The sequence below is a fragment of the Triturus cristatus genome, chromosome 8, assembly GCF_964204655.1.
Source record: "Triturus cristatus chromosome 8, aTriCri1.1, whole genome shotgun sequence".
Lineage (NCBI taxonomy): Eukaryota > Metazoa > Chordata > Amphibia > Caudata > Salamandridae > Triturus > Triturus cristatus.
The window spans coordinates 1,609,776,419-1,609,793,606 of NC_140591.1; the positions used below are offsets into that span (position 1 = coordinate 1,609,776,419).

Here is a 17,188-nt window from a genome sequence, read left to right on the forward strand (position 1 = left end):
CCCGTTCCCCTGCCTGTCTCCAGCTCCCCCCTGTGTAGACCCCTCTCTTTCTCCGCACCTTTCACGGATCCCTGTCATCACGGAATTGGAGTTTCCTGCCCTCCTCAGCAAAGTCTCCTCTGGATCCCCCACTGACTGCTGCCCCCCCAAGATCTTATGCAAGGCCTTCTTGGCCTGCCCCGCTCCCCCTTTGGCTCTCCTGAATTCCTCCCTCACCTCTGGCCAAGTTCCCTGCATCTTCAAGACAGCAGAAGTGGTACCTATTTTGAAAAAACCGACTGCGGACCCAACAGTTATGAGTAATTTTCGCCCCATCTCCCTCCTCCCCTATCTTGGAAAGGTTCTCGAGACCCACGTCACTAACATTCTGAGCTCCCATGTCGAGCGTTCCCATTTTCTTGACCCCCAACAAGCCGGATTTAGGCCTGCTCACTCCACCGAGATGGTCATACTCTCCGTTATGGAAGAACTACGAAGAGGAGCCGACTCTAACATCTGCCAGGCCCTGGTTCTCCTGGACTTGTCGGCCGCCTTTGACACGGTCGACCATGCGATCTTGGTCGACCGTGTCAGACAGGCCGGGATCGAGGGTACTGCCCTTGATTGGGTTCGCTCGTTTCTCTCCCGCCGCCAACAAGCGGTTCGTCTGTCACAGTTCTCCGCAGACAAGGTCGATTTGACCTGTGGTGTGCCTCAGGGATCCTCCTTGTCCCCTCTACTTTTCAATCTTTACCTCACTCCCCTGATCAGCTCTCTCCGAGACAAAAATGTATCTGCATTTAATTATGCAGACGACATTCAATTAGTTTTCAATATCGACTCCTCGGACCAGTCAATTACCGATTTTCAAACCACCCTCTGTCACATCAGAAACTGGATGGGGGCTAACCATTTGAAACTGAATCCCGACAAGACCGAACTGGTTCTTGTCGGAGGCCCTTCCAATCCTTGGAACTCTAACTTCTGGCCCATCAGTCTGGGTTCGCCTCCCCGTCCTTCCACCTCGGCAAAAAGTCTGGGAGTCATCATCAGTAATGACCTCTCAATGAAACCTCAGATTAACGCCACTGTCTCTGCCTGTTTTTTTCAGCTGCGTAAAATCCGCAAAATTGCTCGCTTTCTTACTACGGAAGCCCTCACTCTGGCCCTCTTAGCTCTAGTGATTTCCAGAATCGACTACGCCAATTCCCTATATGTAGGCATCCCTGACTATCAGCAAAAGCGCTTGCAACTCGTCCAGAATCAGGCAGCCCGCCTCATTTTCCATCAACCTAGGCACTGTCACACTCGCCCTTTGTTAAAATCCTTGCATTGGCTCCCTGTCTCAGAACGTTGCAAATTCAAGCTGGGGTGCCTCATCTTCAAATCCTTGGCTGGTCTCAGCCCTGTGTTTATTTCTTCTCTCATCCACCCCTATGTTCCTACTCGCAATCTGCGCTCGGCCCATCTGGCCCTCCTCAAAGTTCCCAGAATTAAGCGCAAGAAATGGGGCGGTCTTAGATTTTCGTTTCTCGCCCCGTCTTTTTGGAACATTCTCCCCTTGGATATAAGATTGGCCCCATCTTATCCCCACTTTAGATCTCTTCTCAAGACTCACTTCTTCCGTTTCGCTTATAACTAACTTCTCCCCCTTCTTTTTCTCCCACCCCTTCCTCCCCAGGTAGCTGCTTACCCTAGCGCCAAGAAACCGCATGGTGAACGTCGCGCTTTACAAGTTTCTTTTACATTACATTACATTACATTACATTACAATTAACATTATTTGAGCTACTCACATAATGTGGCAAAATAAACACCGGGTGTCACCAGTGCTTTATTTGTGCCCGTGTTAGCCAGTGCTTAGCACTGGCACTTGTTTTTAACCAGCAGCACTTCTGAAAGTACACCAAAAGGTGGTGCTCTCTGTCTATTTTGAGCAGGACCCTTCAGAGTGTTTAACTATTCCATAAACTAAAAAAACATAAACAGAGCTAGTACTCCCAGGCCTTCCCTAAAGCTTTAGGTGACGTGGAATGGTCCATAACTTCCCACTTTTTTTTAAGTGTGATGATTGGCATGTAAACTTGGCACTGGCATTTGGCAGCAGTAGCAAGAACCATGGGTGGTGCCAGTGAAGTGCAAAATCTTGGGCCTGGCACTTACATTTCTACAAATTAGGCACCAGGTGCCACTGGTTTTCGCCTCCCAGTTTTCACTTTGTACTTGTCTAAGATGAGGTCCCTGGTACCTCCCAGCTGCCCGAGCGCTTCAAGTGCAGACCCTTTCACCCCCCTGACTTCTCTGTGATGCACAGAGGAGTCTGGAGCGTGACCCCACGCTTACCTCGGAAGAAATACATGACACCCTTGTCGTCCAAGGTGATGGCATCGAACCCTCTGTCGGCGCAGCGTTCTGCTATCCCTGGAAAGGAACAAGAGACTCAGGTTAAGAGACACTTTAATACACAAGATGGAGACCCTCTGTCGGAGCAGCGTTCTCTACGTGACATCCAACCCCGTTGAGTGTCCCAGCACAAGATGGCCTCCCATGGTGTGCATGACATCCAACCCCGTTGAGTGTCCGTGCACAAGATGGCCTCCCATGGTGTGCATGACATCCAAACCCGCTGAGTGTCCCAGCACAAGGTGGCCTCCCATAGCTGTGTATGACATCCAACCCCGTTGAGTGTACCTGTGAGAAGTTGGCCTGGTATATGCTGTCCACTAGTTATAGTGGACACCTTGCATCAGTCCAAACAACCCTTATTGATGATAGGTTAAAGACAACCTTTATTAAAAGCTATCCTAGTGGTAGCCATGGAGAGCAGCTTTCAGGCTAAGTCTTGAAGGAATGTAAAGCAGCTTGTTTTACCAGTCTATAATCTTTTGAGTGCCTAAATGAAAGGAAACCACACCAGGTATCTATATAAAATATTTGTATTTATTACTAAACACACCCCTCTAGTCTCTTAATGAGGCTAGAGGCAAAAGCACACAAGTTACACTTCAAATAAACAGTAAAGTAGTACGAAATACACGTTAGGCCTTAGGGGCGAGCCAAACCATATACTAAAATAGTGGTATAAGAACCACGACTTAACTAGACACAAAGCCTAGAGCCTGTAGAATCGCTGGGACCCCAAGTAACCACCCAAGGTAGTGACACAGGGGACCCACGGGGGCCGTGTGCAGTGTGAGAACACAGCCGCGAGCTCCCGTTAGCTTCTATGGGGAAAGACGCGGTTAGATTTTTAAAGATAAAGGACACTTAGAGATGGACTAGGACCAAACCCTCTTGGACTTAGACAGTTCTAGGGTCAACACCCACGGGAGCACTGGAGTACTCGAGTTACCTCACCCAGGGAAGCCGGGTGCATAGGTGTCAAATGGTGTTGAGTTGCTTCGTCATTTTGAATGGAAGCTGGCAAAGAAGTGCTGCTGCCGGGAAGATGCGAAGTGTCTGAAGAGAACCAAGCCTGGATCGGAGATGTGAAGAACCTGAAAGCAGAGGACCAGGGGCACGATAGACGAATGCCCACCGATGTCGGGTGTTTCAGGTGAAGAAGGTGAAGCTTGACTCTTCAGCCACGAGGACCAGGAGGCATCGAGGACAACCAGGAGCTGGATTTGAGCTGTGCCACAAAGGATGTTGAGTGCTGCAGCATTGGTGCCCGGATTAGACACAACAAGCCTTGGCAACAGCAACCCACGCAGAAAGGGGAAACATGCTTCGGTACGGACCAGCAAGGTCCGAGGGACTCCCCCAGCAAGGAGGAGTGAAGGCACATCTGGAGCAACCAGGAAAGCCCAAAGGAAGTCAGAGTTACCTTCACAGGGACCCACCAGTCGACAAACCAGGGATTGCAAAGGGACCTCGAGAGGAATCACAAAATGGCGGTCCACGGGTCACTCGGGGTGACTAGGCTGACAATCTTCGGGGGATTCTTGGCTCGGGGTCCGGGCTACAAGTAACACGATGCACAGCCTCAGGAGACGTTGAGAAGCTGAAGCCCTTGCAAATGTGCACGGTGTCCAGGGGTTCTGGTTCCATGGTACCCACAAGGGCTGCGGGTCTCAGCTTTGCTGGGGACTCGGTTCAGCCTCTGGGAAGTCCGGAAATCCACCTTTGGTGTTGCAAAGTCTTCGACATCTGGCGGGAGCTTTGGAGTTGCAGACCGGACAGATGCTTCTTTGGTGCATGCCAAGCAGGGGAGTAACTCCTTTACTCCAAGGGAGATTCTTCAGTCATTTGGCATTGAACGGATCATCGAAGGTCCAGGATTCAGTTGCAGAGTTTCGTCCAGGAATATGAAACATTCTGGTTACAGAGGTTCCTTCTTTATACCCAAGGAAGGGGTTGGACTAACTCAGGGGACCCACCTATGGGAGGGTTTGGAAAGAGGTGTGGCTACACCCATTTCCTTTGTCCAGTTTTGCGCCAGAGCAGGGGCTGGTAGCCCCTGGGACCGGTTTGAACTGGACTATGCACAGGGACACCAAATGTGCCCCCTGTGCAGACTTCAAAGCATACTTGGAGTGTTCCCACCCAGCCCCAATACACTAAAGCCTGTCTGGGAGGTGGTTACACCTCCCTGTGACAGGAAACCTATTGTCCAGGCCTCCCCTGCTGGAGTTCCGGTCAGCAGCAGGAGGCCAGACTCTTGTCTGTGGCTGCAGCATCCATTTTGTGATGCCAGGGCTCTGTTAAGCTGCTACCGGGTATACCGGGGGGAACAACCTTTACAACGCAACTTTTACAACGCACTACCTTTACAACGCATTTTTTACAACGCATAATCCATTACAACGCATGACATTACAACGCATGACACTACAACGCATTTTTAAAAACTACCTTTACAACGCATTCCATTACAACGCATACTACCATTACAACGCATACCATTACAACGCATAATATTACACTACACTATCCAACACTTACCCTACTGTTGCACCCCCTGGAGTTAGAATAGTAATTTTTACCCCTATACTATCCAACACTTACCCTACTGTTGCACCCCCTGGAGTTAGAATAGTAATTTTTACCCCTATACTATCCAACACTTACCCTACTGATGCACCCCCTGGAGTTAGAATAGTAATTTTTACCCCTATACTATCCAACACTTACCCTACTGATGCACCCCCTGGAGTTAGAATAGTAATTTTTACCCCTATACTATCCAACACTTACCCTACTGTTGCACCCCCTGGAGTTAGAATAGTAATTTTTACCCCTATACTATCCAACACTTACCCTACTGTTGCACCCCCTGGAGTTAGAATAGTAATTTTTACCCCTATACTATCCAACACTTACCCTACTGATGCACCCCCTGGAGTTAGAATAGTAATTTTTACCCCTATACTATCCAACACTTACCCTACTGTTGCACCCCCTGGAGTTAGAATAGTAATTTTTACCCCTATACTATCCAACACTTACCCTACTGTTGCACCCCCTGGAGTTAGAATAGTAATTTTTACCCCTATACTATCCAACACTTACCCTACTGTTGCACCCCCTGGAGTTAGAATAGTAATTTTTACCCCTATACTATCCAACACTTACCCTACTGTTGCACCCCCTGGAGTTAGAATAGTAATTTTTACCCCTATTCTATCCAACACTTACCCTACTGTTGCACCCCCCGGAGTTAGAATAGTAATTTTTACCCCTATACTATCCAACACTTACCCCACTGTTGCACCCCCTGGAGTTAGAATAGTAATTTTTACCCCTATACTATCCAACACTTACCCTACTGTTGCACCCCCTGGAGTTAGAAAAGTAACTTTTACCCCTATTCTATCTAATACTTACCTTAAATGTAATTTAATATTATGCGTTGTAATGGTATGCGTTGTAAAGGTAGTATGCGTTGTAATGGAAATGCGTTGTAAAGGTATTTTTTAAAAATGCGTTGTAGTGTCATGCGTTGTAATGTCATGCGTTGTAATGGATTATGCGTTGTAAAAAATGCGTTGTAAGTGCATGCGTTGTAAAAGTGTGCGTTGTAACGTCATACATCCGTATACCGGTGCTGTCATGTCTCTCCCTCTAGAAGGGTGGGATTATACTCCCACACCAGTTACTGGTGTGGGGGTATGATTCCAAGGTGTTTGACACTAAACACGACATGTTTCCGTGCAGCCAGTCCAAAGTTAGCATTTACCGTTGGCTTATAATGCACTTAAGAGTATTTGGTCAGGCTGCACCACTGACAACCTAGGAGGATAGATTTCGAAGGCTGCAGAGGGGCTCAGCTCATGCCTGGGCACCCTCTCACATCTAACCAAGCACCCTGCCTTCAGGATTGATAAGGCCTGCCATAGGGGTGACTGATACGTTTCTATGTGCAGTGATAGGTGAGATATAGTGAACCTATATCTCTGTAAGGGGTGCATGCACCACCTTACCCAGGCTGCAGTAGCAGACCTGTAGTGTCATTTTGGAGGGCTTCCCAGGGGGGCATAATACATGCTTCAGCCCCTGGTAGGCCTCAGGCGTACCTATGCCCTGGATACATAGTATACCATATACTAGGGACTTATAAGGGCACCCCAGAATCCAATCTGTGGTGTACCTAATGTACTAGGAATCAATTTTAGAGAGGAAGCAGCTAGGCTAAAGTAGAAAAACAGTGTTACAGCAGAAACAAGTGGGGGTAAGCATAAGAAGCAGATCCTACTCTCCTACACAACCCCCCCCCCCCAAACGCATGGACAGTAAACTAACCTGGACCAGTTGAGTCTTCATGTTCTAAGTGGAAATATCTGGAGAGTCGATCGCATTGGCATGGTTACTCCCAGGTCTATGTTCCACTGTATAGTCCATCCCCTGTAGGGAAATGGACCACCTTAAAAGTTTGGGGTTTTCACCCTTCATCTGTTTTAGCCATAAGAGGGGCTTATGGTCTGTCTGAACAATGAAGTGAGTACCAAACAAGTATGGCCTCAACTTCTTCAGAGCCCAAACCACAGCAAAGGCCACCCTCTCAATGGCTGACCAACTTTTCTCTCTGGGGGTCAGCCTTCTGCTTATGAAAGCTACAGGCTGATCCTGACCTTCATCATTCAACTGTGACAGTACAGCCCCAACCCCCAACTCAGATTCATCTGTTTGCCAAATGAATTTTTTAGAGTAATCAGGACTTTGCAGAATGGGAGCAGTGCACATGGCCTGCTTCAGGACATCAAATGCCTTTTGACAGCTAACTGTCCACTGAACCATTGTGGGCATTTTCTTGGAAGTAAGATCATTCAATGGGGTCACAATGGATCCATAACCCTTTACAAATCTTCTGTAATACCCAGTCAGGCCTAAGAAGGCTCTCACCTGAGTCTGGGTATTGGGAGCAGCCCAGTCCAGTATGGTCTGGATTTTTCTCTGTAGTGGTTGAACCTGGCCTCCACCTACATGGTGGCCAAGGTACACAACCTGACTCTGCCCTATCTGGCACTTAGAAGCTTTGATAATGAGGCCTGCTTTTTACAGGACCTCCAAAACATTCCTCAGGTGGACAAGGTGATCCTCCCAGGTGGAGCTAAAGACAGCAATATCATCAAGGTATGCTGCACAATAGTCTTCCAGACCTGTAAGGACTTAATTCATGAACCTTTGGAAAGTGGCAGGTGCATTCTTCAAACCAAAGGGCATTACCACAAATTGATAGTGCCCACTAGGGGTAGAAAATGCTGTCTTTGGCTTTGCATCATCAGCTAGTCTGATCTGCCAGTAGCCAGCTGTCAAGTCAAATGTGCTTAGAAACTTGGCTGAGGCCAGAGTATCTATCAGCTCATCTGCCCTTGGGATGGGATGGGCATCAGTCCTAGTGACTGCATTGAGACCCCTGTAGTCCACACAAAACCTCATCTCTCTCGTGCCATCTTTGGTGTGAGGTTTAGGCACAAGGACTACTGGACTAGCCCAGGGGCTATCTGAGGGTTCAATGACTCCCAAATCCAACATCTTTTGGACTTCTGTCCTTATACAGTCCCTGACATGACCAGGTTGCCTGTAGATCTTATTCTTCACAGGCAGACTGTCCCCAGTGTCCACTTCATGAGTGCACCAGGTCGTCTGACTTGGAGTCAGAGAAAACATATGTCTGAACTGGCTGAGAAGTTTTCTGCAGTCAGTTTGCTGCTGGGCAGTGAGGCTACCTGCCAAGGCTACACCATCAACTGACCCATCATCAGGGTTCTGTGAGAGGAGGTCAGGGAGTGGGTCACTCTCTTCCTCCTGTCCCTCATCAGTAGCCATGAGCAAGCCCATGTCTGCCTTGTCGACATATGGTTTTAGTCTGTTGACATGAAGTACCCTATGGGGACTCCTAGGGATTCCAAGGTCTACCAAGTAGGTGACCTCCCCTTTCTGTTCAACAATGGTATGGAGGCCACTCCATTTGTCCTGGAGGGCTGCTGGGGCCACAGGCTCCAACACCCACACGTTCTGCACTGGCTGATAAACAGTCAGCACAGCCTTTTGATCATGCCAGGCCTTTTGTATTCCTGGCTAGCCTCAAGGTTTTTAGTTGCCGTTTTCATATACTCAGCCATCCTGGAGCGGAGACCAAGTACATAGTCCACTATGTCCTGTTTAAGGGGTTTGAGAGGTAACTCCCATCCCTCCTTCACCAGATACAAAGGACCCTTAACAGGATGGCCAAACAAAAGTTCAAAAGGGCTATAACCAACCCCCTTTTGAGGCACCTCCCTGTAGGCAAATAAAAGGCAGGGCAAAGCTTTTCTGGGAGACCTTTGATCATGCCCTTTAAGGTTTTGTTGAATCTTTCAACCAAACCATTGCATTGTGGGTGATAGGGTGTGGTGAATTTGTAATTCACTTCACACTCCTTCCACATTGCAGTCAAGTAACTGGACATGAAGTGTGCATCCCTGTCAGATACTACCTCCTTAGGGAAGCCCACTCTGGAGAATATCCCCAAGAGGGCCCTGGTCGCCACAGGTGCTGTAGTGGTCCTAAGGGGAATGGCTTCTGGGTACCTAGTGGCATGGTCCACCACCATCAGGATAAATCTGTGCCCAGATGCTGTTTGAGGATCCATGGGACCAACAATGTCAATCCCCACCCTCTCAAAGGGAACCCCCACCACAGGTAGTGGTTTCAGGGGGGCCTTTGTGGTTCCACCTGCCTTCCCACTGGCTTGACAGGTTACACAGGAGCGACAAAACTCCTTAGTGTCTTCAGACATGTGGGGCCAATTAAAGTAAGGAACAATTCTGTCCCAAGTCTTGTTTTGGCCCAGGTGTCCTGCTAAGGGAATATCATGGGCTAGTGTCAGTAGGAAAACCCTAAACTTCAAAGGTATTACCAACCTCCTGGAAGCACCAGGCTTGGGGTCTCTACACACCTGAATGAAGGAGTCCATCATCCCAATAAATTGTATGGGTGCCACTAGCATTCCCAGCAGCCTCATCAGCAGCTTGCTTTCTGAGGGGTTCAAGAGAGGGGCAGGTTTTTTGCTCCTGGCTCAGATCTGCCCTGGAAGGGCCCCCTTTCCCCAAGAACTCAACCTGGTCAGGTTCGAGCTCCTCTGGGACAGTTCCTTCTTCAGGTCCAAGATCATCTCCCTCAGGAGGCTGATCTGTATTCTGAGTCGGAGGGGAAGGCACTGCCTTAACCCTACAGCTCCTCCTCTTGGGAGGCACCTGGTCCATTCTTCCAGAATCCAGGGCCTGTTCAATTTTAGACATTTTGACCTGTGACCTAGTCACAGCAAATACATTTGCAGGGATCCCTAGCATTTCGGCATGTATCCTGGGCTCCACTTCAGCCCAAGCTGAAGTTTCCAGATCATTGCCAAGCAAACATTCAACAGGTAGGTCTGCACTTACCACAACCTTCTTAAGGCCAGTTACCCCTCCCCAGGAGAAGTTAACAACTGCCAGAGAATGGTCTGTTCTGACATTGCTAGCATTGGTCACATGGTACATTTCACTAAGTATAATCTGCCCAGGATCCACAAGATCTTTAGTAACCATTGTGACACTTGCCCCTGTGTCCCTGAATGCCAAAGCCTCTGTTCCATTAATCAAAGGCTGATGTCTGTATTTGCCCAAGTTACTGGGACTCACAAAGGAGGACATATCCATGCCTCCATCAAAGATCAGGCCAGAGTCCACCTCAGAACCCAGGGTTAACCCTACTACACCCTTATTCTGAGTATTACCACCACCAATTGTAGCTGCACTAGGGGGAACAGTTGCCTTAGGGGCAATGGTGGCTGGATTAGAGTCTTTGGGCTTGGTGCAATCACTAGTCCAGTGAGTTTTCTGCTTACATATGTTGCATCATGGTTTCTTTTGGCCTTTTCCCTTGTTAGATTGGGATTCACCCCTGAAGAAGATTTTTGGGGACCTTGTGAAGACTTCTGGTCTTTACCCTTCTCCCCACCCTTATCAGAGTTCTTGGAATCTTGCTTCTTTGGGTCACCACCTTGGTTCTGTACCTTCTGCCTCACCCTGGTTCTGACCCATTTGTCTGCCTTCTTTCCCAATTCTTGGGGAGAGGTCAGATCAGAGTCCACCAGGTACTGATGTATCAACTGATTTTGACAGTGTTAGAAACGGGGTAGCCTGGTGCAGAGCGGGTGGGCCAAACTCCGGAGGAAATGTGTAAAGCATCCACGCAGCAAACACAGGCGACACGAGGCACACTACAAAAAGAGACCACACCAGTTTAGGTGAAAAACAGTATGTGTATTGTAAAATAAACACATCAGAAGGGAATCACATGTGCAGATAAACTGTGGCAGCCGGGACTGGGTAATAATTCACAGGGGGACTATATACAGGGCCGCTGCCAGAACCAACACAAAGGATACAGAATAGTATATGTGGAGTCCATCAATGAACATGTAACCGCCAGTCGCTGCTGGCAAACCCCTGCACATAGCATAAATCGCTTTAGGCCTATGTCAAATTGGCATTAGGTATGGAACGAAAACATCTCTGTGAACTCGGTAGGCATAAAACATATTGGGGTATGAGGCATTAACCATGAGCCTAGAATGAAAACATCAGGTCAGCATATAAACACATTATGCGCAAGCCTGGAAGGAAAACATCATGGCATGAATACGTTACGCATACATTGCAATCAGCATAAAAGTATTAGGCATAACATATTTGCATACATTACTTTAGGCATATACTAAGTAGGCCTTGGGCCTAGAACCTGACGCAGGGCATCAGTAAACAGGAAAACATTAGCATGGGTGCACCTGACACAAACCCCACTCAGGCCCGGGATCAGCAGCGCCAACCTTTGGGAAAAAGATATTAGGCAGGATCACAGCACCTCCTAGGGCGCGAAAACACAACGGACAGACCTTCAGCATGGGACCTACACATGAGGTCTAGAAGGAAAACATCCCTGCATCATCATATCAACATCAAAGTATGAAAGCACTAGGCCTAACTCTTGGATATAGAACACAGTATGCCTTCTATCCGCATACGTCACAGTGTGCATGAACACCTGAGCATGGGGCATAAACCTGTGGGCCCAGGGCACCCTCCTTAGCCTCAAAGCCTGAGAAACACATTAGGCAGTAAATCATCAGCATAGATGCATAAGACGCAACAATAGGCATCGGAGCATGAAGTGTAAGACATTTTAGGTGTAACCTCAGCACCTTATGTAACTGCTCCTGGGCATGAAAGCAACAACCTTAGGGTAACAACACGTTATGCATACATCATAGCATTAGGCGTCCTCAACTACTCTATGCACCAATCCTGGGGTATAAACCCCTTAGGCATGAATCTTTGCAGGTACATTATGCATCATTAGGGCATTTCTCGTTAGCATAAAAGCATGAACATCATGGCAGGATTACACTGCGCGTAGAAATGCATTAGGCCTCAAGTCAGAAGGGTGAACCTCATACATGCACATACGTTGCAAAGATTGCCACCACTTCCTGGAAGTATCTGTCTCTCAGGTGGGCAGTATTGGGGCGCACAAAAGTAGTTCTCAGCTGTGCAAGATTAGGCTCTGCTGGCAGAACAGTTCCTTACATGCAGAACAAGCCATAGCAACATTAGGGGAAAGCTGTGCGCATTGTGAACGCCACCAACATTGCAGATGAGCCTTTGGAGCCCCACTCCGGGACTCTAAAGCGACCAGATGCCCACGTTGCAGCGCTAAGTCCAGAAATGCAGGACTTAGAGTCCTGGGGGGCGGAAAACAGTTGTAGCACTTCACGAGGCGCTGGACAGCTGGCAGAGCACAGTCACTGCGAATATAGCGCTGTGGCAGCACAGCGCTGCAGGACCCACGCACCTTCTTCTCCTGGGCTGGTGCTGGAGGCAGCACTCACGAGGCGCTAGACAGCTCACAGTCCCAGGGTCCCACCCGTGGGAGTAGCGCCCACACTCCTCACCTCCTGGGAATACAGGCAGTCCAAGTATAGCGCTCACGAGGCGCTAGGGCAGCCGAGCAGGCAGGCCAGGCTGGGCAAGATCAGCAGACAGTGGGCACTCATCAGTACAGGAAAGCAGCTCCTAGAAGCAGTCATCTCTCATAAAGTGGCACTCCTCCTGACATAGCAGTCTTCACTCCAGCAAGGGGGCTCTCACTAGCCCTGTGGACAGCAGAGGGGTACAGTTGGGCACAGGGGCCAGCACAAAGGCCCATGCAGCGGTACCTCCTGGCAGTGTCCCCTCTCATTCAGGTCCACGCTCAGTCTGAGCACATGGAGGCAGAGCTCCTCTACATATCCACCCCTCCTTCCATCTACCAGCAAGGGCTAGAACTTTCCAGAAGGCTCCTGGCAGTTCCCAACTGTCACTGTAGGGGAAGTGTGGAGCACCTTGTCACTTCAGACACTAGACCGCCAACCCACCGCAGGCAGGCGGCACAAAGCACACAGCAATGGCGTCCATTTTAAAAGTGACATTTCTGCAATGGTGAAAATAAAGGTGCATACGCCATTGCACAGCATTTATTATTTTCCTCTCACACCACACATGGCATATACATTTCCTACCATGGGGGAAATATGCCCTAGTAGTCAGTAGAAAGGCTAGGGGAAAAGCGAAAAAATTCAGGGAACAAGGGCCAAGTCCAACAGACAGTTATTAAGAATCTGCTCCCTCATGATTAAATTATACAATCCTTTGAAGTCACACACCTTACTGCCAAGTGACCAGCCTTCCAGAGCCTTAGTAGCACAATCTACAAAGTCCACCCAGACTTGATTCTGTGCCTTTTGGGTATCTCTGAACTTCAATCTGTATTGTTCAGTGGTTAGGTCAAACCCTTCAATTTATGCACTTTTCAAGTAATCATCAGCATCCTCTTCTCTGACAGTGAGGAGCTTATCTCTACCTTTGTCTGCAAAGGAGAGCCACAAGATTGCTGCCCACTGTTCCTGGGGGACCCTCTGTACTTTACAGGCCCTCTCCTGTGCAGTAATGAATTTGTGGATGTCATACCCACTCTGGTAGGGAGGGACAATCTTGCTTAGGTTTCTATGGTCATAAGACCTTTCCCTAGCACTAGGGATCTTGCTGCCACCATGGGACTCTAGTCCCAATCTTTTTCGTGATTTCTGAATCTCTAGGGCCCCCTTATCTATAGCCAACTGCTCTTTTCTGATCCTAAGTTGAGCTTCCTCATACTTGTGCAGTCTCTCTCTCCTCTCATGAGAGAATTCCCTCCTATGAGCAGAGATAGAGGTCCCTATGGATGTAACAGAATGGTTAGACTCCACTGAGGGAGATCTGGAACTTCTAGGCACACCACCAACTCTCCCAGGAGGGACAAAGAGAGGACCATTGTGGCCCTCTTCCTCATCTTCCAGGGGAGCTGGGTTTTCCAGGTCAAGATCATTGTCATCTTCCTGGTCAGCATCAGAGGTCTGGTCATGGGGAATTTTGCCCCTAGGCCCTTCCTCATCTGCTGCCCCACCCGCTCTGCCTACCCCTTTAGGCCCTACAGGTCTTCTGAGATCATCCAACAGAAGTACCTCTAGGAGGCGTTGGCTGTTTGCACTTTTGCCTGTCTTCAGTCTTCTAGTACTGCATAATGCTCTCAATTCCAAGAATGGAAGATTATCATACTTGGTTGGAAGACGCCCATTGGCTTCTGGCAGGGACCCTAATGAGGTGTGGTGTATGCACTACATACTCTAGTGTGGCCTACTAAATTCTCTTGAGTTGTAGAAAGGGTGTGCTAAGCACTTGACACACAACTCTAAGTTCAGTAGAACTTACTGTTATTCTAAGCTTGTATTATATGTACCTCAGGTACCTTTAGTGGTTTTCAGTTAGTCAATTCAATTGAGATTATCTGGTAAAACAAAAGCAAACTGGAATCCCACACGCTGCACACAAATGTGAGAAGTTGGCCTGGTATATGCTGTCCACTAGTTATAGTGGGCACCTTGCACCAGCCTAAACAAACCCTTATTGATGATAGGTTAAAGACAACCTTTATTGAAAGCTATCCTAGTGGTAGCTATGGAGAGCAGCCTTCAGGCTAAGTCTTGAAGGAATGTAAAGCAGCTTGTTTTACCAGTCTATAATCTCTTGAATGGCTAAATGAAAGGAAACCACACCAGGTATATATATAAAATATATGTATTTATTACTAAACACACCCCTCTAGTCTCTTTATGAGGCTAGAGGCAAAAGCACATAAGTTACACTTCAAATAAACAGTAAAGTAGCACGAAATACACGTTAGGCCTTAGGGGCGAGCCAAACTGTTACAATGTGTATTTTCACTCTTATTGGTGATATGCTACTTCTAGTTTGTAAGTAATATGTATGGTATGTTCCTCCATGCTCACCCCTGTTTTCCCCTCTATGGTACACTCCTTTGTTCCCCTGGAGGCTACCGTAGAATGTTCAGTGAGGCAGTTGCTGAATGCTGGTGGAGAGAGGAGTCGGAAAATAAAGAGATGATCTTACCTGAAGATGCTTCAGTCTTTTTATCACAAACCATATACTAAAACAGTGGTATAAGAACCACGACTTAACTAGACCCAAGGCCTAGAGCCTGTAGAATCGCTGAGACCCCAAGGAACCACCCAAGGTAGTGACACAGGGGCCGTGTGCAGTGTGAGAACACAGCCGCAAGCTCCCGTTAGCTTCTATGGGGAAAGCCGCGGTTAGATTTTTAAAGATAAAGGACACTTAGAGATGGACTAGGACCAAACCCTCTTGGACTTAGACAGTTCTAGGGTCAACACCCACGGGAGCACTGGAGTCCTCGAGTTACCTCACCCAGGGAAGCCGGATGCATAGGTGTCAAATGGTGTCGAGTTGCGTTGCCGTTTTCAATGGAAGTTGGCGAAGAAGTGCTGCCGTCGGGAAGATGCGAAGTGTCCGAAGAGAACCAAGCCTGGATCGGAGATGTGAAGAACATGAAAGCAGAGGGGACAGAGTCTGGGTCACTTGCCAGTGACCGGGGGCACGATAGTCGAATGCCCACCAATGTCGGGTGTTTCAGGTGAAGAAGGTGAAGCTTGACTCTTCAGCCACGAGGACCAGGAGGTGTCGAGGATGACCAGGAGCTGGATTCGAGCTGTCCCACGAAGGATGTCGAGTGCTGCAGCATTGGTGCCCGGAATGGACACAACAAGCTTTGGCAACAGCAACCCACGCAGAAAGGAGAAAGATGCTTCAGTGCAGACCAGCAAGGTCCGAGGGACTCTCCCAGCAAAGAGGAGTGAGGGCACATCTGGAGCAACCAGGGAAGCCCAAAGGAAGTCAGACTTACCTTCACAGGGACTCACCAATTGACGGACCAGGGATCACGAAGGGACCTCAAGAGGAATCACAAAATGGCAGCCCATGGGTCACTCGGGGTGACTAGGCTGCCAATCTTCGGTGGATTGTCTGCCCGGGGTCTGGGCTACAAGTAACCCGATGCACAGCCTCATGAGACGTCAAGAAGCTGATGCACTTGCAAATGTGCATGGTGTCCAGGCGTTCCGGTTCCACGGTACCCACGAGGGCTACGGGTCTCAGCTTTGCTGGGGACTCGGTTCGGCGTCTGGGAAGTCTGGAAATCCACTTTTAGTGTTGCAATGTCTTCGGCGTCCGGCGGGAGCTTCGGAGTTGCAGACCGGACAGATGCTTCTTTGGTGCATGCCAAGCAGGGGAGTAACTCCTTTACTCCAAGGGAGATTTTTCAGTCATCTGGCGTTGAACAGATCGTCGAAGGTCCAGGATTCAGTTGCAGAGTTTCGTCCAGGAATATCTAAAATTCTGGTTACAGAGGTTCCTTCTTTATACCCAAGGAAGGGATTGGACTAACTCAGGGGACCCACCTATGGGAGGGTTTGGAAAGAGGGGTGGCTACACCCATTTCCTTTTTCCAGTTTTACACCAGAGCAGGGGCTGGTAGCCCCTGGGACCGGTTTGAACTGGACTATGCACAGGGACACCAACTGTGCCCCCAGTGCAGACTTCAAAGCACTCTTGGAGTGCTCCCACCCAGCCCCAATACACTAAAGCCTGTCTGGGAGGTGGTTACACCTCCCTGTGACAGGAAACCTATTGTCCAGGCCTCCCTTGCCGGAGTTTTGGTCAGCAGCAGGAGGCCAGACTCGTGTCTGTGGCTGCAGCATGCATTTTGTGATGCCAGGGCTCTGTTAAGCTGGTACCGGGTATACTGGTGCTCTAATGTCTCTCCCTCTAGAAGGGTGGGGTCATACTCCCACACCAGTTACCGGTGTGGGGGTATGATTCCAAGGTGTTTGACACCAAACACAACAGGTTTCCATGCAGCCAGTGGGTTGCACTGCATTGTCTGCACTGGGTGCATCATATTATCTGCACTGGGTTGCACTGCATTATCTGCACTGGGTGCATAATATTATCTGCACTGGGTTGCACTGCATTATCTGCACTGGGTGCATCATATTATCTGCACTGAGGAGCATCATATTATCTGCACCGGGAGCATCATATTATCTGCACTGGGAGCATCATATTATCTGCACTGGGTTGCACTGCATTATCTGCACTGGGTGCATCATATTATCTGCACTGAGGAGCATCATATTATCTGCACTGGGTTGAACTGCATTATCTGCACTGGGTGCATCATATTATCTGCTCTGGGTGTATCATATTATCTGCACTGGGTTGCACTGCATTATCTACACTGGGTGCATCATATTATCTGCACTGGGTGCATCATGTTATCTGCACTGGGTTACACT

General features: G+C 48.7%; 1 protein-coding gene across 2 annotated transcripts in view; it reads right to left on the minus strand.

Moving 5' to 3' along the window:
* Nucleotides 1–17,188, minus strand: part of HPX (hemopexin) — a 58,973-nt gene that overhangs the window by 32,956 nt on the left and 8,829 nt on the right. For both annotated transcript variants that reach the window (XM_085623530.1, XM_085623529.1), the window contains one exon: nt 2,323–2,400. In XM_085623530.1, coding sequence (XP_085479656.1) covers nt 2,323–2,338 — 16 coding nt within the window. In that variant the 5' untranslated portion in view covers nt 2,339–2,400. The remainder of the gene's footprint in view (nt 1–2,322; nt 2,401–17,188) is intronic.